Source organism: Achroia grisella, unplaced genomic scaffold, assembly GCF_030625045.1.
Source record: "Achroia grisella isolate CSIRO2021 unplaced genomic scaffold, CSIRO_AGI_Agris_v1 utg511, whole genome shotgun sequence".
NCBI classification, from domain to species: Eukaryota; Metazoa; Arthropoda; class Insecta; order Lepidoptera; family Pyralidae; genus Achroia; species Achroia grisella.
The window spans coordinates 5,081,638-5,109,562 of record NW_026712905.1 but is presented as its reverse complement, the minus strand read 5'-3'; the positions used below and the strand labels follow the sequence as shown (position 1 = coordinate 5,109,562).

Here is a 27,925-nt window from a genome sequence, read left to right as displayed (position 1 = left end):
TCCCCAAGATTACACATATTATAAGCCGAAAATAGTTTTTATTTCTTTTTTTTATAAAATATTTCATTGGTCGTGTCTTTGATCTAGCCACCCGGGGGTTGTTGTTTGATGATACCTGTATCATTTTGTTTATAACCATAACCAGAAAAGTAGAAGTTTTATTTCAAATGTCATTGTCATTTAGATTGTCACAATTGTGGAAATTGGGTGCAGCGAAGGGCTCTTCGTAAAGATTGTGAGTAGTATTTTAGTAGATCTGTATGTAGGCAGATTGTGTTTTTAAGTGAATTTTGTTCTATGTTTTCTTTTTAAAGTGAATAAAATAAGTACTTATTTACTTCCAGTTGACGATCAAGAATGGGAAAGATGTTCGGATAAAGCAATTGGTTTTAAATATCTGCCAAAGTAGAGAGTGCTTAAAACAAAGAGGTTTACAGAGAATAAACCTTAAAAGTTATATGTTTTGATAATTTATTTTGAATGTTGATTTAAAATAAAAATTATTTGGTTTTGCACTTTTTATTTATTATATTTATTAAACACAATGAACGAATCTATGTATAATCTATACGAATCTATGCCTTGCTTACCTTTTTTCCTTAAGAACCGATGACTACAGAAATGTCTACCCACATTTCACCCGAGCGAAGCTGGTTTTTCATGTCGTATCATTAATATTCGTTCAACCGTTTGGTCATGAAAATGTGATAAGCTTACTATTGTATTTTATTTTATAATATTATATACTCATTATAAATTTTGTATATATTGTATTTTATGTATGTATACATTGTAGGATTATATACGTTAATAATAATAATTTATAGGCATATTTTTTCTGTTACATTTATTGGAAATAAAATTTCTTGCTCATCAACATTTAAAAACGGCATTTTGTTTAAAATTATTTCAGAGATCAACGTCCGCAACCACGCAGATGAACTAGAAAACAGCAATTCTAAGGATTTTTTTTATTAATTACTCTGTTTATGATATTTTTAATTTTTGGCAACATTTTAGTGAAAAATCATCAAATTGCAAGCAGTAGATTATGCGTGGTGCATACACCTACAAACATACTGACATATACACAAAGCACAAATTTTACTAATCAATGCTCTTGTGTCCGTCACAATCATAACTCGTCCGATTTTAAGGTAACCGCGTGGGTGATGTCTATATAAGTAATGAAATAATGACTTGCATTTACGGCAGCGCTTACTTTACAGTATCATAATGTTGTAATAAAAGGAGGAAGTAGTTATCGTATCAAGTATATTATGGCTACAATTTTTTTTAAATACTTTAACTGTAATTTGAGAGAAATAAGAAACAATAATAGAAATAGGTGAACTCATTCTGTCATTTCAAACACATCAGCTCTCAAGAAATAGTCAACACTTCCTTGTATATTATTGGCAGGGTAGCAACACAGTCATTCTAGTCTCATAACCTCCCTACAGTGCTTTCCTTTTAAATTCGGAAAAAGAATATCCTATTTGTTAATCTTGGTAGGATATAGTCAATCAGTGTAACAAGTTTTATTAGAATCCGTCCACTAGTTCTTGAGTGAAAGAGTAACAAACACCCATTCATCGTTACAAACATTTCCGTTTATAACATTATTTTTGGGACAGAAAAACAAATAAAATAAACGAATATCTCTGTCCTTCTTAATGCTAAAGCATGATTTCATGTTATGTTAGTTATCACGGGCGTTACATGACATCCTAATGTCCATAGTTCTGTTCACGTATTTTAGATTACCACTTAACATCAGGTCAGCAGTTACCTCTTTAGGCACTCCAATTACATAAAAAAATAAATCATTACAATGAAACGACGCAAATAACGTAAATAAAAGAAAGCAAATAACGTAAATAAAAAAATATGCATTAACTAAAGAAGACATTTTCTTTCGCCCCTTGGCAATCTTTCAAATTGCACATTACGACAGAAGCTGGAATCGTGAAAATCAATCACCTGCAACCATTAGTCGATGATTAGGTTGTAATATAGGGGCAGGCATCGGCCACAGGCCCGCGGCAACCACGTCCGGAGCGGTAGCGTGAAACCGCATCTCTATTGCAAGGGTTGCCAAACTATACAATGCCACTATGCTAGTATCTCCACACACTATATTCGATTTCTACTATTGAGTTACTACACTTAGCTACGATAATTCTCAATATAATTTTTTGTTGTTCCTGACCTATCAAAAATGTGTATTCCAGTATTTAAATTTATAGTTCTGTTGTTGTACAATTTCTGTTTTAACGTCCCTTCGTGCGATACTTTCCATAAATCTCGTTGGTTTAGAGGGTAAATCTCGAGTGTTGGGTGCGTTCTTACCGAATATCAACCGTTTTATTTAAATAAAAATTCCTGTCTTTACAATAAGTAGTTATAATTATCCCAAAAAAAAAATTAAAAGGTGTTAATTAGGGGTTGTGTAAGATTGTGCAAACGAAGTCGCCGGTAACAGAAAGTTTCTAATAAAATATATAATTGTACCTATTGAGAATAAAATTTCTTACAGCCCTGATTACAAGTTACAGCTCATTAGCAGTGAAACTTAGCGATTTTCCGGCGTATGCCCACCACCATACCCTCGAACCTTCGAAATATAATATCCGCTTCAAGCACTAGAACGCTTTATGAAGCACCGAAGTTCAAAATAAAGTGGTCAACAGTAACAGGTGGTCATCAAATATAATAGATTCAATTACACGCGTTACCCCCAGCGCCGTCGAATTGCATTTATATTGCCACTAATGTTATGACTATACCTCATTACATTGCAAATTGTTATGACTTTTTATATAATATAATAATAATAAATTCCATATTAAATATAATTGAATTAACTTATTCTCTATGTATTTACAATATTTACATTTAAGCCTCAAAAGGAAAGTCATATTTGTGAATATTGGTTGGAAATTTTACCAGACTAGGCTTTATATAAAGCCGTCTGCGTGAGTTACCTCCTCACCTATTTCAGTTGCAAAGTTGCTTTGTGACTTTGACATGTTTTTGTTGAAGGACAGAGTAAAAAATGGCAATAATGTAAAGACAAATGTCTGTTTTACTCGCCCCACTACCATTTCTATACTTGTATATTGCACATATCAAACGGAACTAACTTTAAATATAATTTAACCACCTGTGAAATGACATCCGCATAAATTAAATCAATAAAATAAAGTTATAACTTTTTTAAAATCAACTCTGTTAAAATTTTTATAGTAGAATTTTATAGTGTAAAAAAAATATGTACTTTTACAACATATGCTATGTTGTAAAAGTACATATTTTTTTTACTTTTATTGAATTACTATTCAGAAACAAAATAGAAAAGTACTAACTTACTTTTAACTTATTTTTTTTAAGTATCATAAACTCGAAATATTTAATTATTACTATATTTTGAATATTTTTTTTTTTACATAAGCCGTAAATGGTGTTAATTTTTTTTATTACTGATAATGGAATAATGCACTCGACCCGCCTGCGCTAACGGTTTTCGCTATAGCACCAGGGTAGATGAAAATGATATCAGGACAGTTGGCTAACTGACAAATTCACCAGGAATTTTAAAATGATGGTTTCCAGGGGGAACCGCGTGGCGGTGGTGGTTAACCTGGCATGGTACATTGCTAGCAATCCTCTTCCCACCAAAAGTATTCTATTGATATAAATCAATGATATATTGCATTCACAATTGTTAATACAAACATATTGCTAAAATATTTATCTTCAATGGGTTATAATACATTAAATATCCTAAATATATATCTGTAAGTGTAAATTATATAGATGGTACGGTTCCAAACATTCACGGTCTGCGGTGTTCATTTGCTTATGGTGCGCCTGATGCGCACCATAAGCTCGTTTTCTATTGCTAAGTTATACTAATAGTTACATAAGATATTAACATCATAAGAAATTAAAATATTGCCATTATCTAATTTATAATGGCATAAAAAGTAACATTTTAATTAAACTAAATATAGTTACCCAGTTAAATTATAATTTGAAATATAGATAAGGTAAAACATATTGAACCTTTAATAGGCATATACGAAAATATTCTCTAATCCCTAAAGCATATGGTTCAAATTATATCATGATGGTAACCCATAGTAGCTGTAACCATATAATTCTTGGTCGTCTGCTAACACCTACGCGTTCCTGTCGGAGAGAATTAACGCCACAGGCAATCGACTGCATGTTCCTTAAGTTGCTATTAGATATTCTGTGGTACAGTTCACACTCATAAATCCTTATTAATAATTCATCAGGAATTAACTACTACGGTTTCCTGAGCGACTTCGTGGAGGTTAATCTGACAGGACACAATGCTAGTAATGGGATTCGTAATATCTACTACTAATAATACTTTTTAATATGGTATTTATTTAGCTTAATTAAAAATAGGAATTGATTTTAAAAGTTTCACATAAAAGACACCTCGGGTGACTTATTTTCGTCTTCTGTCTAGATAGAGAAAAATGTAGAAAACGTTTCTTTCTCCAGTAAATTTTTTGACAATTATGTTCCAAAATACTGCGATTATAAGAATTATCTTAATATTACAAAAACTAACGAAGGATCTACTTATTATAATAAACCTACTCTTTATTAATATAAAAATGTGGCCGTCTGTACTTCCTTTCTTATAACCATCATAATCTATGTATATTCATTGTAAATGAGACAAGCATAATAGTTTGTGTCGTCACAAACAACAGTATTTTACAACAAGAATATTCCCGCCATATTACTCATAGTAATAGGAGTCAATACAGTTTCTCATGTATCACTCTTACTTAGGTAGGTATATTTAATGTATACGAATATAAATACTAGCAGACCCGCGCAACTTCGTCTACATCATACTTACATGACATTTAACATTATATTTCTCTCTATTATTATAATATCTTTATAATTATAGCCTATGTTGTTGTGATGTATAAGCTAATTACGATAAAGTTTCATCAAAATGCGTTCAGTACTTATTGCGTGAAAGAGTAACAAACATCCATTTATCCGTCTATCTATCCATACTTAACTTTTGCGTTTATCACACATTGGGAAGAGATTTCTCTGGAACATATCAAGGGCTTATCCGCCATTCTGTTCAAATAAACACAGAAATTTTGAAACAATTTGTAAACCATAAACTCACGTCGGCAATAGCTGAATCTACCAATTTGTTCTACGAAATAAACAATGCCGTGTCGGATGGTATAACCACTAATTGACACTATCTGTCTTTATAACCATTGTATCGAACCCTCTAATTAACAGATATCGTAACGGGAAAGGGGCACGTAACAAAACAATCAAAAGAGCATTTCTCCGGAAGAGACGGGCCTTTTATAACAGCCAGACATAGCAGGCTCTGTTGACATTAACGCCAATCAAAAATAATGGTTTGTAATTTATCAAAGTATTTTATTTGTAATGTACCTAATATTATATTTGTAATATACGTCGTACTGAAAAAAGTTAAATTGATTGTGATTGCAAAAATTAGAAAGGAATAAAAATGTCGAATTATGTATAAGGAAATAGTAAAATGAAGAGTTTATAATCTAAACGTATTCAATAATTAGTTAAAACCGTCATCTTAGACATAACAGTTTGCATCATCAGTAACGTATATATGTAAGTGTTTTCACCTGGAATAAATGTCGGGAGAGCATATTTTATTTTACTATTTGAATTCAATAAATCTTACTAATATACTTATTACAAACTTTCGTGTTTGTAACACGAAAGTTTGTAAGTATAGATGGATGTTTGTTACTCGCAAAAACTACTTAACGGATTTTGATGATACTTTCCAGTAATATGGCTTATACATCAGAATAACACATAGGCTATAATTTAAAAAAAATATGTAAATTGGGCGAAATATAATGATAAATGTCAAATATGTGTGACGCAGACAAGCCCTTGGTATAATAAATATATATGAAATACTTTTCATATATATTTATTATACCAAGGGCGAGGTACAAGTATTGCAGACGGCCCGAGGAGTATCGAAGCATGTAATAGTGAGCAGCTTCCGCGAGGGTGTGCCGCAATTGTTTGGTGATGGGACAGCTCGTGCGTGACTGTCGCCGCCGCCGACCGCCTCCGCTTCCTCAGCCTAGACTGTCATCCCCCCTTTCCCCAGGAGCTTCTGATTTTTCTAAACTCTAAGTATGTATATATGCTTTTTGTACTAAAGAGAATAGATTAAGATTAAGAACAAAACTTAAAAAACAGATCGATGTATATAATCAAATTTAAACATTCCTCCAAGAATGAAAATATACGGAATTTCATATGAAAAAAAATACAAAGAAAAAACTGTAAATAAATATACATATGTAAGTACTTAAAATATTAAGATGATTATTTCATTTTCGTTAAGTGTTTGTCTATAGGTATCAATGCTCTTCTGTCTTGTAATGAATTTAGAAGAGATATTATTAATATAAATATTAAATTGTTGAATACACAGAAAATAACGTTGTTCAAGCCGCTCCACCCTTGCAGGTTGCATTGCATTACAAAGCCCCCTCAGAAACTATAAGGCTTCCCGGAAAACCAGACTATCCTGTTACCAACTGTGATGGCTGAGCCAAAATAATCCTATTACGTGACACCGCAACTTGCAGGCTGCACGAATCAGTAATAAATAATATTTCATTGCATCGACTTTAGTTTTAAGTACTAAGAAGTTCATGTAATATTTTATCACTGCGACTTTAGTGTGTTTAAAATACACGCTTTACAGTATATATTCACCTTCTTTCCTTTCCTATTCAAACTATTATACTAGAGTCTGTACTATTCTTCAGAATAATAATACTTATGAAGATATGATAAAGAAAAAAAAAGTGAAGCGTTTCTATAAAGATGGTAGGTGTTCATCGTATACATATATAACAGGTTTTTTTTATTGAGGCTTTTTGGTTTTTTTCAATGTTCGACCCGAAGGACAATCTTAGGAAATTGAAGGATATTCTTAGGAGTGATGGTTTGTATCTCCTCAGGATAGAGTGTATACTTTGCAAAGGGTATATTTCTTTTATACATAAGTTGGGATAGATAGGATTTGTAGTGGGGTTTCCACATAAGACTATTTGGCAAAAATTACAGATTATAATACACGTTGTATCCCTTACGCGTTACCATTTCTAAGAACATTGTTGTTATGCCTCCATAACTTGGAAATTCATAGCTTACACTTCTCACCCTTTAAACCAAAACACACCTCAAAGCAATTTCCGGGCGGTAGAGTTAGGTTAGGTGAGGTTACCCACGAAGCAACTTTGTATAACATTTCTCACTGGTTCAAGTAATGAGAATTTTTGCACTTGTGCTTTGCACGGTACAATGAATATTATAAATATTTAAAATATAGTTTTGAAAAGGGATATATCCACTTAAAATTCAAATTAATATACACCTTCTTTTACATTTAGGATAAACAAAACAATACTGTACAGTATTTTCATCAAATGCTAATCGGTGCATGTCCGTTACAGTATTCTTATATAAATACAGTTCCATTCACGAGACTGGAAACGAAAATTGCGAAACTACTAATTTTATTCACAATCCGGGGTGCAATTCTATTGTTTGCTCCGTTGTTCCTTTTATTCTCGCTATTGCATGTGAATTAGCGAGTCGAATTATCAAAGAAAACGGACCGACTATTACAAGACCACAACGGCGTGGCGTAATTTCAACGACACGGTGACACCTGGAAGCAGACATGGGTTTATGCAGCTGAAGAACAGTGTTTTTCAATCTGTGGGATAAAATCTAATTACCTTGGCGATTGTATTGATGGTAAAAATATGTCGAAGGACACGCACGAAGCGATCGAGGAACAATTATTAGACCAATTTTTTTTTACTCTCAACAATTCACACAGCTCCATCTAGCCCCAAGTTATGCAGAGCTTGTGTTATGAGTACAAGACATCTGATAGAGTACGTCAAATACATACATAGAAAGCACTCAGTCCGATACAAACTTATTCTCATGACTACAACTGGTTACATCCTGGAGGACCCCGCGACTTTCGGAAGTAAGACGATGCGGTAAACCGCTAGACCACCGAAGCCGTGATCTAAGAGTAAGCAACGCCGCGAATGTTGCTCCTCATTTTAGGGTTGTGTGTAAACTGTGCAAGCCTTTCTCCGTTAGATCAAGTAATTGAACAATTATTGTCTATCCAACAATACAATAAAAAAAACTATAATATAATATATGTCGATGTGTGTGTCCTTCAAATCACTGACTTAGGAGGCAGTTTTATTGTAGGGTCTTTATTCAGGAGGTTGCTAGCCGTCGATTGTATAGTCTTCTGCATGGTTACCTCATAGTCTCGCCTATTTCAGCTATGTAAAATGCGTTTTGGTTGTACAGATAACAGGATAGAGGTATAACAACTTAGTCCTCTGGAATGGATCATTAGTAGGCTTAGGTTAGCTTGTTTGCCGTTCCAAATGCATAAAAAGAAATAGTCGCATATTCAAAAGGATTGAAAAACATTGTAAAAGAACAAAAGCAATTGCAGTCTGCACCAAATCTACACATACAAGGCCGATTAAACTTATACGTATAAGCAAAACATTGCACAATAACTCCTAATTTGAACAAATAAACCATTAAAACATAAACAAGCCTGTCGTTTGCCTTAATTGGGAATCTCAAGGCAAATGCGCAAACGCCGCCTACGTGAAAACTGGAATAAATCTGGACCAACCTACAGCTTCAATTAGACTAAAAAGACGTACGAAATGAGCATAACATATCCTGGCTATGTTAAAGTCATACAGATGTATAGGAACTATCTTTGTTCATATTAATATTATAAACGCGAAAGTTTGTGAATATGCATGAATGGATGGATGGATGTTTGTTACTCTTTCACGCAAAAAGTACTGAATAGATTTTGATAAAAATTTATAGATCAGAATATCATTTAACATTTATTATGTAACGACGAAATATCAAGTAAGTGCAATGCAGACAAAGTTACGCGGGTCAGCTAGATCATATTGATGACTAGCTGAGCCCTCGACTACGTTCGCATATTATGATTTACGATCGAGTAATTTTTAAGTAACTTAAGTAGTTCTTACTTCAGTACACTTTATTTTCTTCAAATCAGCGGATCACTACACTATTAGGTAAATATTACGACCTCCTTACTAAAAAGTGTCAATCATCGCCTATATATATATACATGATCAGCACTCCATATTGTCATTCCGGAGGGCTACGATGTCATTTATTTCTACATATGCTGTAAATTCATGCTTTCATCTTTACTCGAATAATTTTGTCTTTTTTATTGGTATAATAATTATATTATATTAATATATTAAATAAGTATATTGCTGTCAAAAGGTAATAGACAATATTATGTAAACGCGTCCCTATTTATTCATATAATACAGATACGTTGCAAGTTAATAATAATCAGTAAAAGAACATTAAACAGTGTTATAATGTTAATATTACTACTTTAAAACATATTGCTTATGTCTGTAATGAAACCAATTAGGTGTACCAATATATCCAACATTACCAAATCTAAGAGGTAGGTAGGATCACAAAAAATATATATTTTGGTTTACAATAGAAAAGCTGGTACTTTCACACAAAAAAAATATTCAAATTGAGAATCTCTTTCTGTTTTAAGACAGTATAGGACTTACAAAACAATTACCATAGCTAACTCGAGGAGTAGGAAGTAGGAGCTCATCCTCTCGATGTAAGAATAATACATATATTAAGTATGAAAGTCTCAAATTAATAGTTTTCAGTCCTCTTAACAAAATCCGTGCTCTAACATTTTCTATAAAATATTAGAAGGGGAGAAATAAACTATATAAATAAGTACATACTTTGTAATGGAGCTCTTCGAATCCTCCGGCAACCCAACGAAAATAAGTGTGGATGACATTGATGAATAAAACACTAATTCACTACTTTACTAAAAATTTAGCCCCTTCACCCGAAAACTCACGGAACTGAACTGCCAATAATCACGTCAAAACGATATGTGTCACGTAAAGTTCATAAAAGAATTCTGTCACAATTTATGATATCTTAATTGCGTGCCAGTACCGTGAGTTTATATGGAACACTGCGTTGTACTCGAACAATTTAGTTTTATGACAAAGAAGACGTGGGTGAAATTATAGTAGGTGTTCAGCACGGCCTCCATTCATATTAGGTATTAGATAAAATTATAGTTTCCTTTTTCTCTCAGATGCACACAAGTATAGTTAACTGTAAAGAACTAATCAGTCAAGTATGCCTTTATGAAGATAGGTATCTAGTTTTTTTAATACATATTCAGTATAATTAAGCATGCAACATGTTGGCGGGTTGTTTGGGCTATTGTCAGGTGTTTGTAGCACTGCGACCTACATAGATCTATTGTGTTCGTCCTTTTTCAGAGTACGCTACCTAGACCTGTCAGGGACAAGAATTGAAAGATATTCTTAGGAGCGTTGGTTTTTATCTCCTCGGGAAAAAGTGTAAACTTTCCAAAGGAGATAATTCGTTTACGCATGAGTGGGCCACAACCATATAGGATGTGTAGTAGCGTTTCCTCTTCAGTTTGGAAGAATCTGCAGACTTTTGTCGTGCATAGGCCTAATTTTGCTATATGCTTGTTTAATTTGTTACAATTTCTAGCAATGAACTCACTAACCCTTATTAGTAGTAATCCATTCCACCTTCCCCTATAAGGATCTACCTAGTTAGACGCAATTGCTTTAGATATAACTATATAAAATTATCAAACATCAATCTCTGAGTTACCATTAACATCGTTGCTCTGCAACCAACGCTACGTCTGAAAAAATGTTCAGATGAGTAGGAGATGATTGATTTTGGAAATCTTATTCACGTTCAACTCGATATTGAATATGCAAACTTTTATTCAAATAAAATTTTATACTACAGAATTTTATTTTATACTACTGGAGACTCCCGTGGGCTACCATGTGGTCCATCTGGACCACTTTGGAAAATACTGTAATAACCTATACATTTAGTAATTATAAAGGTATAAATTTTAATTCATAAGATTAAGAGAGAACTTTAAATTTAATCAACATGACTTTTTATTTCAAGCCTTTTTTTAATACATAATAATCGATTAACAGAAAAGTATAATCGAGATTAGGAATAAATCAAGATGGCCAAATGATGCTGACTGACGCTGATTGAAGTGATTGACGGTTGTCGTTTGTTTGACAGCTCGTAGCCAGTAACCACAGTAATTTACTTGAACTTGTTTCGCTTTGAAACTATTTTATTGTCATCTTTTTCGTATTGTGATAATGAAAAGTTTATTAAAATCGTAAACATGTTGAGTCAAACTTCTACAGAAGCGTTACTTTCTGCAACTTATGTTGAAAATTACTTAGATTGTGTCGAAAATCTACCGAATGACCTGCAACGACATTTATCGCGTATGCGCGAGCTTGATGTAACATACAGAGGTATTTTTTTTATTTTTGACTACTCCGTAGTTGTAAATTAATAGTGTTTACCTGTTAATACAATAGAAACAACATGTAATTCATGAAACTGCCTTGAAAATCTTGTGTTGACAGTTGTCACTCACCTTTCTACATACGCATCTAAATAGCTATAGATATAACATCTTGTTGTGGTGGGCGAAAATATCATTGTTTCACTTATATTTTATCTTATTCCCATCATTAAAACGATGATATTTGTTCAAACATTCTAATTTTAATAACAATACGATTAAATAAAATTAATATGTGTCTTCAATGTATATGTTTGATGTCTAACTGTATTATATTACATGCATTAAATATAGGCTTGTTGTGAAATGTTTTCGCCATTAAGACCTATAGAAAATATAACAAGTGTAGGTACATTATAACATCACTATATATTTAACATTTCTATAACTTTACATGCATATATACTATATAAGTATAGCTACATAACATAAACCATAATATTTATTAATATTATTCTTTATCTCTGTGTATTATATTTGTTATATACTTTATCATAATAGGTATTATTTTTTGTCTTGATATCATATTGACAGCATAAGAATCCATCTAGTTCCAAACTAAGCTGAGCTTGTTGTGCTTTATGTGTAATAAACAACTAATAGAAATACAAACAATCAAACACATGAATACAAATGCTTTTAATATGCAAGGAATCATACCTGCAACTACCAGGTATAAGACTAATAATAAACCACTAGACTGCTATAAGCTTTTGCAATTTGTAGATTATTTTATATGAATATAACATTTCATGAATTACAGACTAATGTCCAACATTAATTCACAGAGTGTGTTCGAGATGCAGAGACACATATTGCAGTCTGCATTGCCACAAACACAGAGGAGAGACGCAGAGTGCGAGCTGCGGCACGATTACAGTCATCTCTTGTTGCTGCACAGGAAATTGGAGATGAGAAGTTACAAGTTGTGCAATTACTGCAAGATCTCATAGATAACAAACAGAGATCTCTTGATGCTGACCACAAGAAACTTGGTAAATATCATATCTAAACTTAACTGTTGTTTATTCTAAGACAAATGTAGAATTTCGAAAATTATTTACATACTTGGATTTGATAATTATTATAAAATGCTATATAATTATTAGATAAAATTAGAAAAAGTCTAACCAGTTTTTTCTACTATATCATATGTTTAAATCATGAATGAAAAAAACTCTTATATTTTGCCACAATTAAATCATTATATTTACGAAGTCAATCCCTCAACCAATTATAATTAAATACGAGGACATCATCAGGGTCCATAATATTTACTAAATTTATTTTTATTTTAATTCTATCAAATTATAATTGTTTTGAATTTTATTATAGTTTCATGCCTGGATGTGAACACAAATGGTACAACAAAAGAAGAACCTGCAACTCCATTGGAAACTCCACGAACTACAGATAAGGATAGTGGCACAGTACAGCCTCAACCCTTGGCTGTTGCACCACCACCACCACCAGAGCGCAGTAACGAAAAGGAAAAGGAGAAAGTCGAAAGAGACAAATCAGGAGGTAATTTATTGATGATCACTATTTTGGGTTTATATAACTTAATGAATTTGACACTGAGTCATTTTCCAAGTAATGCTTCACTTGTGTTTAAAAGGTCTTAAAAACAATATTGATGAGCACAGTTCATCAATGTTCTTTACTATTTACCGAATTAATTATAACATGGCTATACCCTGGAGGAATGCATAATTCATCAAGGATATAGACATGAAATATTATAATTCAATAAATCTCAATTGAGAGGGGAAGAAAGAATGAGTTTGAGTTTCCTACAAACCTATATCTGAATTTTAATACCATTTTAGGTATTAAAACTCAATTGTTCAAGCTGGTAACAAGTTCAAAAGCTGGTAGTTGCAATCTACTTTCTCTTGATATCCGAAAATTGTCTTTTCTGATATCTGGACTCTCTGAAATATAATAAATTATTTTTATAATTGAAAACATTATATTACAATTTATGTGATCTAGATGGAAAGCCTTTTCTTTTATTGAATATTTACTGTTAAATTAGGTGAAAGATGGTCAAAACGCGCGCGGCGCTCACGTACAACTGCTGGTGCTGCTACAGACGGTGCAGACTCCAGTGAACGAGATAGTGAAAGACATGCACACAACACTTCCCATAAGAAAGGTAATGCATCTTCACAGACAGAGTATAAAATCTGCCATTTTCTGTTTGCTTATATCCTTTAAATTTCAATGGATTTTAATGCAGTTGTTAGCAATAGATACAGTGATCCAAGAGGAAAGTTTATATGTATAAGATACGCCGTGAAATTCAAAGATTTGTAGTGCAACCATGTGAAGCTGTGATGGGTTGCTAGTATTTAGTACAAATTTCATCTTTTTTTTTTTATCTATCTGCGATCAGCCATCATCAATCTGCGATCATCAATCATCAAATTTCATCTAACAAAATTGAATTTTCTAGAGCATAAGAAATCTGTTGAAGATTCAATTTGAAATATTGGCTAGCTAGACATGGCTGTTACAATGTTGTGGCTATTACAATAGAGTTCAGCCCTAACCCATTATTAATTATGGTTTATGTATGTTCCAAATTTCATTAAAATTGGTCATCCCTAATTGTAGTTTAGTAATCTATACCAATAATATTGTTGTTATAGTAGTTTTATAAGAGTATTAAAACCAAAACTTAAATGATTTCAGGTATAGGTAAGAAGAAAAAACGCAAAGCAAGACAGACGGCACAACGTTCTGAAACTCCACCTGAAGAGACAGACGCAATTGATCCCGATGAACCACGGTATTGCCTCTGCGATCAGATATCATTTGGTGAAATGATTCTTTGTGACAATGACCTCTGTCCTATAGAGTGGTTCCATTTTTCATGCGTTTCTCTAACAACTAAACCGAAAGGGAAGTGGTTTTGCCCCAAGTGCCGCGGCGATAGGCCCAACGTTATGAAACCGAAGGGACAATTTCTTAAAGAGCTTGAAAGGTACAACAGGGAAAAAGAAGAGAAAGCATAGCGCCTATCTGGCCAATCGAAGATTTAAAGTGGCTATGGATTCAAAGACAGTGCAATCATGCAATCAACAGTACTGCAGTTCTATACACTATTGTATATTTAACATAAAATGTTTTTCTGTAATAGGATAACCTTAAAAATATAGTTATCCATAATATAGTAACTCTTCATGCAGATGTATCGGTAGATTCATGTCGAAAATAATATTTTAAATATCATTTCAGTTATATTAAATGAACCGATTTTAAACTTAATTTCTATAACAGAAGTCTTGATTCCAAGTTACAAATAATTATTATTATTAGAAGAATCTCTATTTATGTTTGAAATTAGAACAGAGTAAATGAAAAAATAACTATTTTGGTTGAAACAAATATGTTTTAACAAATATACATTATGAAGGTATAGTTATATAAATACATTCTCGTAACTAACCAGTAATGACTTTGCAATTTTGCATTTTCGACAGCTATTTTGTAGAAAACTATTCTCATAATATAGTGTTGCCAAAAGTGGAGCGATTACGCACATTTATTCCCTCGTTCCAACGATGTGATAAATTGTTTACTTGTAGATTAATACATGTGGTATTTGATGTAAATAATTTAATTTTAATATAGTTATTTACGAAGAATAAAATGCGCGTAGTCAACTCTTGTCAATAAATTGAATATAAGATTAATAACAATAGTTTTATTTCATTGTATTTACTACTGTCCTATAAAAATCCAATGCTTGTAACATCAAATTCTGCAATAAATAAACTTTAGAAACATGAATAGTGAAGATTCATACCTATTATTTTTAATGACAATTATTAAACTGTTAATGAAAAACCTGGGTAACAAAAGGGCCTTATCGGAATAGTATATTGAAAAAAAAAATACTTTTTTCATTTTATTTTTAATATGTGAATTAATATACACAAATCTAAATACTATTAGTAACCATGCATAGTAATAATAATATTCAAAATTTAATAAATATACTTCCGCAATGTTCAGCAAGAACTATAAAATATGCTTATCTCTAATACGGTTTTCTAATCCTCATAATTCTAATATACCTAGGTACTGTACCATAAATGCCACGAATTTTCTAATGAAGTACATGAAAATTATGTTGGTTTCTATAATATTGCAATGGCTTTTATTTTCGACTAGATTATTATTAACAATATAATTATTTATATATTGCAAATTATTCATAACATGTATTAAAGTAGATCGTCATTCAAGTATTTAGAACAGCAATACACATAAAATTATGTAAAATATCTTTCTTAAATACAATGATCATATAAAGAGCTTCAAATGGTAAACTGATAATATAAATTAGTATCTAAATTTTCTATTATATCTAAATATCGGTGAGTAAGTATCACCACGTCAATTCAGGTTCGAATTATTAATATACAACATTTACTAAACACCAATAAAAACTAAAATGCAATCAATGACACTAAACAAAAGTTACAAGTACCAAAAAACATAATTTACTAGTTCACACACGTTATTATCTTCGATTAAACTAATTATCTACTCATTCTTAACATGTTCACACACAAATCAAAGTGGGATATTCAAAGTATAATCCTAAAAAATAAACGGCAAGACAAGATAATACTTTCATCAGGCTAAAATATCAATTGATATTTGTAAAAACAACTATAAAAGTTAATATTATAATTACTTAACTTGAGACATATAAATTCCAATATGACACTAATTTGAACACAAATATGAATAAATTATACTAACACAAGATCGGTTTCAACATCGTAAGTTTTACGTATATGATTATATATATTTCATAAGTAAGTAATTTTCAGTTTGATTTATTGTTTTCTAGGTCCTTGTTATACCCAAACTCCATGTGGATTCTTATTTGTAGGAGCTGCGTTTTCCAACTGGCGTGGGGATCCTATAATTCTACGTGCACTACCTGCTTTGCACAAACCTGAAAAAGAAATACACTCTTTGAATATTAAATCAAACACAGACTTCATATAAATTATACTCTTAATTTTTATGTTTATAATTAAAAAATGTTGACGAATAACTAACAAAAACAAACCTTATCAATTTCAAAGAATCATCAAAATTAATTTAGGACTTGCGTAGAATATGGTCGTATAAAAAAACGCTTTTGTTCTCAATTGAAAACAAATGTGAACATTTTTACAATAATTCACAGGCTTGTACAAATTATACAAAAGCTATTTCAAATAGAAATAAATAGATAAATAAACTTGTAAAATATTACCGTCTAAAGGGTGACGGAGTTCATCCACGCTGCCCGTCAGGCTTTGAAGATTCGCTTCCTTCATCTCCTGAACTAACCGTTCTACCTGACGCTTCTTCTCCATAATTGCATCTTCTAATACACCGACCTGATGAATTTATTTAATTTAATTTATAGTAATTACATACTTACAATTAGGGTTATCCATAAATTACGTCACAAGTTAATTATAACAGCGGGATTGAAGTTATTATATTCTAGGACTCCTCCCATGGGCGAATACGAAATCATTCCCATGCCTTCGACGACATGTTTCAGGAGTAGTGGCCAACAGGTTTTAGCCGACAAAAATCCGAAAAATCTTCATAAAGACTCACTCGTTTAAGGACCGAAGGGGCTCCCTAAACCAGATTCTTAACTCTATAAAGATTTTCTTGTTAAATTAAGAAAAGCCTCCTCCCACCCTCCTAGGAAAGGTCTTGATTTTATTGATGATATTAAAAGTATGTAATTACTTATTAAAATTATTTATTATAATATTAAGATTATGTATGTAAGTAATATTTGTACAAGCTAAATACCTCGCGCTTTAAATTTTCAGCTGTGAGATGATTTATTTCAGTGGCATGTTTGGCTTGCTGTATCTGACTCTGCAGGTTTTCCATTTCGGCGAGCATTGATCTCTCCAATGCTTGTCTGTAATGAACAATTAAATATATTCAGTATGATTGACCAAAATTGAACAAGCATTACGAGCCTCATATAAGTATTTATATCAATTGTTTAGTACCCATAACACATTACTATAAAATATTTCATAATAAGCTGCTTTGCATAAGTACTGATAAATGTTACGTTGTATGTACGTACTGAAATCAACTAAACTGTAAGAATACCTAGAGTAGTTGAAGAGACTAATTGAATTAAAAAATAAACATTGGAATCGAATTTTAAATACTTGTAATAACTAATTTCCTCCTATTTGGCATTGGTTCAAAATTATCTTATCAATATAGTGAACTTTACTTTACTTACCGATTTTCCTGCTGACGACTATTTAATATACGCTGTTCGTTGTGAATTTCCTCCATGAGCTTCCGTATTTTGTTCTTACATTGCAATAGCTCAGTCTCACAGTTAGCTAACTTCGACCGTACCAGTACTATTTCAGATTTCAGTGTCTTCTCATTCTGTTTGACTATTTCGCTTTCCTCTTCTATATAATTTAAAGCCTGGACCTTAATTGTAAAAACATTGATTTTACTATAAAAATTTAAGGTTTGTTACAAACAATATTAGTATCTACACTTACATCTACAGCTTGGACATAGCCCTTCAGAGACACATCTTTTGATGATGATAAATGACAAATATATAAAAGATACCTCTTAGAAATTTACTTTCTAATAGACACAATAAATTAAATAAACACTAGATTAAAAATCTTTATACAAAATAATATAATTGTTACAGTCACATCAAATAATATACCTGTTCAGTGCTAATGCGCAGTTGGTTGTCGGCAGAATTAATTTGCTGTTGCAACAATTCCACCTGCCGATCCTGCTCGCGACCTTTGTTTTCCCAGTAACCAATTTCAGCATCATACTATAAGAAATTATTAAGTATAATTTCTTAAGGATTTCTTTTTTAGGAGCATACAATTTATTTTTTTAGAGTAATAATGATGCGATTGGTTCTGACGCCTCTTCATAAAAAATTTCAATGTTGCATTAGATGTAGGCTCATTTAAACAAAAGTATTGCATTAAGTATAGACTTGTTTAATCAAAAGTACCCTTGGGCACATTTTAACTACTTATTATTATTTATAATTTAACTTAATATAATAATAATAAAATAAACATTTCACACCAAAAATTTTGTATAGGTTTTAATTACCTTAATAAGATCAACTTGTTGGCTTGACAATTTCTCTCTTTGATAGTTAACCAGTGACACAAGCTCTCTGTACTGGCTGTTGTAACTGACTGCTTCTGGGCTTCTCTCAGCACTCTCCTCGGGTAAGTTGACGGGTGACATATGTGCTGACCGATTGCCGCGCATACGATTTGGAGATTTCCGTAAAGCTTGTGATGGCGGTGGTGGTGAACGGTAAGGAGGTGGTGGTTCTCTAATGATATAAAATATTAAATTTATGGGCATATCAATTTTTTGTGGGTAAAAGAGAAGTTAATTAATTTCCACACTTCAACATATAAATAATTTCCTTGTTTTTGAAACTAAACAATTGTATAGCATAACAATACTATAATAAATAAATAACATTAAATGGTAAGTGTTATTAAAAGTTAAAAAAAAATATGATACACTGCAAAAATTCATAAATTTCATTCATAATATCTGTACCAATAGTAGGGTAGGTTTATAATTTATACAGATTTTATTATACACCCAACAAAAAGCGGTAAATATCTTGATGCTAGTGATATAGTGCAGCAGGAGTGCAATGTGTTAATGTTCATAGATTAGTAAAATAATGCTCAGTTATACATGATGCTAACTTTACACAATCATATCAATTTGTATTATATTAGAAATTATTTGATTCATTACTGTTTTATGTACACAATTAAAAATAAATAAACTTATGAAGTTAATACAAAATGTATCCCAAAAAACCATCCAATTATCTTAAAATAGTGCAAATTCAGACAGAAATTAAATTAAAAGATTACCTATAAGGTGGGACATCCTTCAATACAGGACTATCAGATTCTAGCATCTTGGTTTGTTGCACACCCTTCACCACTCCAACAGGATTACTCGGGGATGTATTATTTATGTTATTATTGCTATAAGTTGGTGTTGCATTTAATCTATTTGGTGAGTTTTGACTTTCCAACATATTTGGATTTGATGTGTTATGGCTGCTAAAAATATAATTATATATTTTTTATTACTATTAGTAATAATTATATTTATGGTAATACCATGAAAATAAATAAACATGGTATTACCATTTGTGTTTCCAATATTTCTTCAGTATTACTTTATACAAGATGGGTAAGCCAAAGAGTAGGTATATGGTGAATGTTCTCACATACTTTCACTTAGCTGACATAGTTCTGATTGTGAGAACAAAGAAAATATTCATATGTGAACTAAGACAAATAAGTATGAATATATGCTTTTAACTACCATTTACCTTGTGCCCTTGGATTTACCTGTGATTTTAGCAGTTACGCCTCACAGTCAGCTAGTATTAAAATATATTGGGCACAAATAATGAGTATTATAATAAATTCATTATTTTGCAGCTTTATAATATTCAGATATATGATTTTAGATAGATTATATAACCCCAGTTGTAATAACCATTATTATCTAAATATTGTTTTCTGGGCTAATAATTATTAAATGAATAAACTGAAAATAATATGAATACATAAGATAAATTATATATATTTAATAAAAACAGATAAATAAGGAGCCAGTTTGCGTAACTAGATGTTTGTATGTCTCTGTAGAGACAGAAAAGTAATATTTAAATTACAATTGTTCAAATTATTTTTAGTATAGTAAATACCATTTCAAATAGAATCAAAACTAAATTATTACACAAACCCATTTCCTATAGGAGACCTAGTGTTGCTGGTGTTCTGTAGAGACTTCTGGCTATTACCAGAATCAGATCTTCTTAATATAAATTGTATGTCGTTTGAGTATTCACCCCATTTTGACAGAATCTGTAAATTAGGGAAATACATTATTATCATTTTAACACAATATCAATTAACAAACTATAATGATTCAAATAAATCGAAATTACCTTAAGTGGATATTCTTGAGGAGCCAGGAGACGTTCGTTATTTCGCCACCTTTCTATCAAAGTGAATCTGCCCACTTTGCCCGTAGCATGGGCCAAAGCAAAAACTACATCCTGCACAACGTAAAATGAAATTAGTAAAAATTAAGACAGTTTATAACAACGAAATTGTGATCCCATAACATACATAACACAGAAACTTCTTGATTTACAAACCAACCTGACAAGTAGTGGTCTCTGTGACCCCACAAACAATCCTTTGTATTCCTTCCACCCAGACCTTCAACTCCATTAATTTATAATAATATACACTGAATATAACTGTCTACCCGTCTACGACATTATTACAAAACTTAATCAACTGGGTTGTGTTTTTTTTCTTACATAAAACAAGATAAAATACGACAAAATCATGCCAATAACACAAAAGAAAATATATGACAGACAAATATTGACAACAAAATATGGGTTATGAATACAGATCAAAGAGATTACAACAAAACAAGCAGTTGGTACTCTGTACTGTCGTTATTGTTTTATGGTTTAGCATAGTGGTTAATTACTTAGAGCTATGATCTTGAATTTAATCATGAATTAACGTATTTTCCCATTCTAGCTATTGTTTTCTTTTAGCAGAAAGTGATAATATAATCGTTAACAATTTTTAACGACTGGGATGGCCATAAATATTCCGTAATGTGTGTTCCTTTACACATATAGCAGGAACACCTGTTTTTATTACCTAATTTTCAATTTGTAATCGTAATTGTATTTTTTTTATATAATTAGCGAATTAGTACATGTTAATAACAATCACCGAATTAATTTACATGTAATAGTGTAACAACACTAAAATTCCAAACCAATAAACGGAAATTGAACCCACGAGCATAGGTGCAGTATGCTAAATTTGCTAAACCATCGTATATGTTCAATTTACGAGGAACTTTATACGCTAGCGGAATACAGTAGAGGTAAATAAAGTCAGATGGGTTAGTTCGCGGCAGTGGTGATTCACTCTGAGTGTACGTACATTGCTAGCTATTGTACCATTAGTGCCGATTACTAACAGTCATTTCCCCCAGACGACTTCCACTATTCCGGTTTGCACCAAGGCGTGAATTTTAATATTGTCTCCTAATAATATTTGATAATCTAAATATACCTACTTTTATTTTTTATGGAAAAAGGATGCTGAAAAATTTGTGAAGTATACCGATATTTTCCTCAGTAGTATTTATTAACCGAATAAACGCTGACTGGCTGAAAACCATATTACTGGCATTGACAATATTAATTATAGTCATATCACTTATTTTTTAGATACATATCTTCCAATTGGAACTTTCGCTTAGTCAGGTACTTAAGTAATAACTACTCGGTTATAATTTATAGAAATATGGCTCAAGATGACGAAGAGGTAATGCTTATATTCTTTTTCTTTCGAATATTTTTTTTTTATTATAATAATAATAATAATAATATATATATATATATATATATATATGTGTGTGTATAATAATAAATATTAAAATATCCCTATATATATCCTGCCTTTCTGAAAATTGGTCTTTTATAATACTTTTATAGTACTCAGTAAACCCATTACTATTTGCTATTACTGATTTATGAAATGCCATGAGATACCCAATTAATTTGTTTGTTTATTTGTGATTTAGGCTATTCAAAACTCATTTATTCACCATATATATACGCTCTTTATTTAGTCCTAGATAGAACCATGTATTCTATTCTAACCAAGGGTCCTTATGAAAATACTTACCTTACATACCTTTACGACGTGTGAGGGTCAATAGTATTGTCAACTGTTGACGTCGTGCTCTAAGTCCATATTTCATTCAACATGTCCCCCTATAGCCGTCTAGCCGTCTGGATATCGGGGTAGGTATGTATACGAATATCAGAAGTATAAATTGGCACAAAAATTATTCATACTCATGACTTTTGTGTATGTATGTACTCATGACATGTCTAGGTTGTAACAAGGCTCTGAAAAACATTGACAAACTACGAATTTATTGAAATTGTAACCAGAAATATCCTTACCACGATCAAGAATAAGTAACTAAGTTTAAAATAGAAGTACGAAATGATTTTCTTCCAACTTCATTCACAATGTAACTAAGCTTTAACATTTCTTCTTGGGATTACCTTGTCGGCGCCTTAGATTTGCAATACAAACAAACTAGTGAGACTCCAAGATTTGTAGACTGGTAATAAAATTGTATTATGATATAAATGTATAATTTTCAGGATTTAACGTTTAATGTAGAAGATGTTCAAAAAATAGTTAGAGATAATATTGAATTATGTTTAGGCGGCAACTCCTACAGTCACTCCCGTACTCCACAGTGGATTAGTATTATTACTGAAAAAACATTGTCAAAACTCAATAAACTTAATAAGCCATTTAAATACATCAGTAAGTGCTTCATAACATTGGTATTATTATCGTAATATGTAATCATTTTAATAAATTCCTCACCAGAATAGAGAATCCATAAGAACAATAATTTCCTTGAAAAAAAAATACCGTTATTAGCAGACGCGATTCCTAACAGTGGCGTAACTATATCTACCGTTGGAGGCCCAAGGCAAATTCATTGGATACAAATTTTAGGGGATGTATGTTTGTATGTTTATTTATGTGTGTTTTGGAGATATGCGTGTTTGCCCACGCATATCTCCGAAATTTTACTTTTTTTACATGTGTATGCAACTAAGTAGTTACTTTAACAAATTTAAGACAAAATATGTTTATTACTCATTTAGTTAAAAAAATTACTAAATGAGTAATAAATATGAATGTTGAGAGTTGGGATTCTCCTCCGACCGGAGGCCGTAACGATAGTTTGTCGATTTCAAGCCGAAACCGAAGCCAAAACTAGGCTGAAACGAAAGTTTGGTCGGACACATTTTTTATTTTAAATACATACCTATAATTTTATTTCTTTTTCATTACCCAGTACAAATTATAATAACTCAGAAGAATGGCTCTGGTCTACACACGGCGGCAGCCTACTACTGGGATACTGCGACCGACGGGACCTGTACAGTGCGTTGGGAGAACAAGTTCATGTTTTGCATTGTGAACATATGGGCCCTTGCACTTCAATTATAGGGTAATAAATGTTTATGCCATCCATAAAAAATAATCACACGAATTTAATTATTTTGACCCTCCCTCTAATGTCATACGTTGAACAAATCTACATCTTTCTAGATGTAGATTTGTTCAACGTATGTCATCTATGATTAAATAATAAACAAGCAGCATATACGATGCGACTAATTATTTTTTTAATCAAATGTATATTTGAAAATGTGATGGCACTAAACTTGACACCTTCCACCTCTTATCATATAATTTCACTCAGTCCACACCGTTATAGCAAATATAAGATAATATATAATATAATGTAATTTAGGGATGACCATAAGACGACGACACTCTACAATGTAGATGATCATAGTTAATACATAATCATCATACAGCTTTGTACTTAAGATTCTTTTTCAGGCATTTGACTTACACAGGGTCATAATTTAGGAACACTAATAATAGTGTAAAAACTATTTGAGCCTTTTAAAAAAAATATTTTTCATGATTTACATGTTTCTTATAGCTGATGTGTGGACATCAGCTACACACACACAGAACATATACTGTAGTAGAGTATATGTTCTATCACCATTATACATGATTATTATTATTAGACATATTGTAGGAGTCATCATACTGGATGACTCGCACAATACCTATACCCATGCAATTTTTATTTATTAATTATGACTCATGACTGTAGCTCTTAGGTACTCTCTTAATGAAACAGTATGTAAAGCACATTTTAGTATTTTTATTTTTGGTAAAATTTACCACAATACAAAATAATAATAGAAATAAATAAAGTAATAAAATGTATAGACAAGTCATAGAACTATGCATTGTAAAATTGGTGCTTTTAAAGCAATTGAATATAATTTATAATAATATTAGGCAAAATGGCATTGTGTACATTAAAAATAAAGGTATTATTTTAACACAAAATAATATCAAGAGCAGATGTTTACACTTACAATAACACAAAATTTATTAATCACTTGGTGATTTGGTCTTTTTAATAAATTTATTGTATAGGTACAGAACTAATAATTACATAATTTTAAAGCATATTATTTCCACTTTGAAATACCGCCTAACAAATAAAAATCAACGATAATAATGTCAAAGGGGTAATTTACAAATTGATTTTAAAGTAAATTTACACAATCCATTATCGTGAGTCATTTTAAATTATGATAAGTTTGCTTTACAAGTTTGAAACTAGTCAAGCAAATCCCGATAATATAAAAGAGATGAAGACCGACATAAAAAATCATAATACATCAACTATAGAATTGACATTCCCTTCAAGATACCAATATATAATAATACAATAGACAAGGAATATTCAGAAAGATGGAAAAAACTTTTTGTTAATTATTATGTAAAAACTTATTTTAAAAATATATGTTAAGTATAATGATTAAAATTATCTGTACTTTGTATTATTATCGTAACTCGATGTAAACTAATTTCGACTAACTCTCATATAAAATGTAAAGAAATAACAACCGTTTATCAAAATTAAATCGCAGCTTTCATATTCATACAGCCAACTGCGTGACTGATTTGATATAAATCAGAAAAATAAGACTAGTTTTAAATCCACTATGTCGACCACCCAAAGAGAACTTCGTACAAAAATATTATAAAGCAACAATACGAAAACACCTCACCCCACCTTAGATATATGCTAAAAATTAATCTGTATTAACGATTATGTGTGGATACCGTTACATTTCAGTGATGAAGTAAAAAGTGTCGTCATACTTTTTATCCTTTATTAAAAATATGACTTACTTATTACTTATGGAACTAGAGAAAATGTCAAGACTCTTGGTCACCATGTTAATACAATGAAAATTATCTTCTTATAAAGCATACGACGTATCGTACGACATTGGGTGAAATTTCACTTTATAATAGAAAATAGATATAATTCATGAATTTGAATCATTTTACAACAAACAAACATGTAGTAGTTCCTTTACAAAATTTAGAGATTACCAAATTGTGTTTACAAATTAAGGAATATTTTAAACCATAAATATTGTAGCGAAGTTCTCTCAGAGGTGTAGTCGTCTTATATCGAAGTGTACGGACACTTTCACATCATATACGCACGCCTTCGTACTTTGATAGAGTCATTATTGACAAATCCAAAGTTTTTTAAACCAGTAAAAATTTTATGACTGAATTGATAAGATCCGAGTGCGTGATTTTATTGACACTGGTGTTATATACATGTACAATGTATTTTTGTATCCAATCAAATAATTAAATTATTTAGTAATATTTCTGCATTCATTTTATTTCACGGGGATCTAAAATAAGTCGGTAAAAAATTAACTGTATTATATTATTTCCTGAACATTTGAATGATACAACAAACACGAGAGTATTAAAATGATGTTCATTTTAAAGTTATAATTAAAATAGCACTAAATAATTTACCAATAAGTAGCAAGACGGCAGCAATGATTCATATAAAAGAAAGAATACTTAATAACGATCGGCTATGTATGAAAGCACCAAACGTACGTAACTAAATACTAAACACTTTGAGGAGTATTATATTATTTCATACCGATTGTGATGGCACATACACTACGTATAACGTGTAATAATGGCATTGTTTCGGTATTAAATAATATACTATACTGAATAGTAATAACAAAAATCCAAAACGATACTTTAGTAATAATTTACAATATCGATTTGATTTTCACGTTTATATAAGTAATAGTAGTGTATAAAATTGCAAAATTAACAACAATTTTAAAGAGACAACCTGTCGCGTCTATCTACGCACTGCTAAAACGGCTGGGGTTATAGACATAACATTTTCAATATAGGTTCCCTTTATGATGTTGTTTTGTAGGCATCTACTATGAAAGGACTTCTCAAAATATCTACGTGAATGGGATATAAAAGATTGAAGTAAATAATCAAGGTACATTAATAATCGGATCTTAACATGAATCATTTCATAGTAAATAAAGACATTTAGTGCTACCTACTTGAAACATCATATCTTTATTTAGCATAAAATTATTCGTGTTAAGACCCTATTACTTACATTCATAATGAACAATAAACGTTTAAAATATCAAATTAAACCTCTTTACTTTAAAAATAAAATGTAATTTAAATTACCATAATGGTAGTTTAAGTGGTAATTTAAGTTGCCATATCAAATTATTAATTAAATCGTTTAATAGCAAATATAATAATTGCTACGTAAACAATAATAATATATATACTAAATGACAATATATTGATATTAATTAATTACAACATATAAAAAATCGTATGCAAGATACCTTATCTTGCATATGTATTTTCTGCATGTTTATGAGATTTTATAAGTAAAATGTCACGTAATAAATAGTAAATAGTTATCATACGTTTCATGCCAGCCATATGCACACATTTTGAATTTTGGTGCATTTCATTTCTACATACAAATTTTGAAAAGTTTAAATCTATTATTATTTATATATATTTTTATTCTACTATAATCTGTTCTATTGATTTTATCTATAAAATACTTGGGGACAAATATTAAATTAATTTAATACTGCCATTATTAGATGCAGTTACAATTTTACTTACACAATTTACCCTATGACATTGGCATTCATTCACACTTTTAAAACAATAATAACTGGTTTCTGCATCTAATCATTAAATCACTAAAACATATTGTGAGTTCTTTGCAACATATCGCATTCACTAGTAATTTGGATGCTTTCTGTGATGATTAAATTTGTATTGTGATGAGTGAGAGTTCAGTCTATAAATGCTTACAAAAATGCTAAAATATCCAACTTGCCAATTAAAAAAAAGTACACAAATTAAATTATAATTTACATTCAAATTAGTAGTTGTATTCTGCATGTTTTGCAACACAAGCTGTGCTGTTACAGTTTTAAAGCTAACAAATGTGCATATAATGTTAATCCGTGCTACAATAATGGGAGTCATTGAACAAATCTCATAATTATTTCTGGGTCCACAGTTGCAATAATACTCCCACGCCACACACTTGACTATCCCACTTAAAGTTATTATTTACACAGTAAAATATACTCTATAAAGTAAAACCTACAACTATGACTACAATAAAACGATTTCTTAACTTCATTATTATGAC

General features: G+C 31.0%; 3 protein-coding genes across 4 annotated transcripts; 2 read left to right on the top strand and 1 right to left on the bottom strand.

Annotated features, from left to right (window-relative positions):
* Positions 1–11,298: 11,298 nt before the first annotated feature.
* On the top strand, positions 11,299–15,455 carry LOC131846640 (inhibitor of growth protein 2). The gene is made up of 5 exons (XM_059195995.1): positions 11,299–11,540; positions 12,382–12,588; positions 12,929–13,117; positions 13,632–13,751; positions 14,291–15,455. Exons 1-5 carry the CDS (start codon positions 11,405–11,407, stop codon positions 14,611–14,613), a joined length of 975 nt encoding a protein of 324 aa, XP_059051978.1. The 5' UTR covers positions 11,299–11,404; the 3' UTR covers positions 14,614–15,455.
* Positions 15,456–15,542: 87 nt separating this feature from the next.
* Positions 15,543–21,102, bottom strand: LOC131846638 (ras association domain-containing protein 8). Of its 2 annotated transcripts, none has more exons than XM_059195992.1 (10): positions 20,866–21,102; positions 20,649–20,759; positions 20,444–20,565; positions 19,555–19,749; positions 18,758–18,989; positions 18,348–18,464; positions 17,892–18,094; positions 17,438–17,552; positions 16,878–17,004; positions 15,543–16,571 (listed from the first exon to the last, which is right to left on the bottom strand). In XM_059195992.1, the coding sequence occupies exons 1-10, from the start codon at positions 20,935–20,937 to the stop codon at positions 16,471–16,473; spliced, it is 1,395 nt and encodes a 464-aa protein (XP_059051975.1). In that variant the 5' UTR covers positions 20,938–21,102; the 3' UTR covers positions 15,543–16,470. The 2 variants fall into 2 exon arrangements, with proteins under 2 accessions (XP_059051975.1, XP_059051976.1); XM_059195993.1 differs by having other exon boundaries at positions 19,555–19,746.
* Positions 21,103–21,800: 698 nt separating this feature from the next.
* On the top strand, positions 21,801–27,875 carry LOC131846648 (dynein light chain Tctex-type 1-like). Its single transcript, XM_059196005.1, has 3 exons — positions 21,801–22,065; positions 22,920–23,088; positions 23,633–27,875. Exons 1-3 carry the CDS (start codon positions 22,045–22,047, stop codon positions 23,785–23,787), a joined length of 345 nt encoding a protein of 114 aa, XP_059051988.1. The 5' UTR covers positions 21,801–22,044; the 3' UTR covers positions 23,788–27,875.
* Positions 27,876–27,925: the final 50 nt, after the last annotated feature.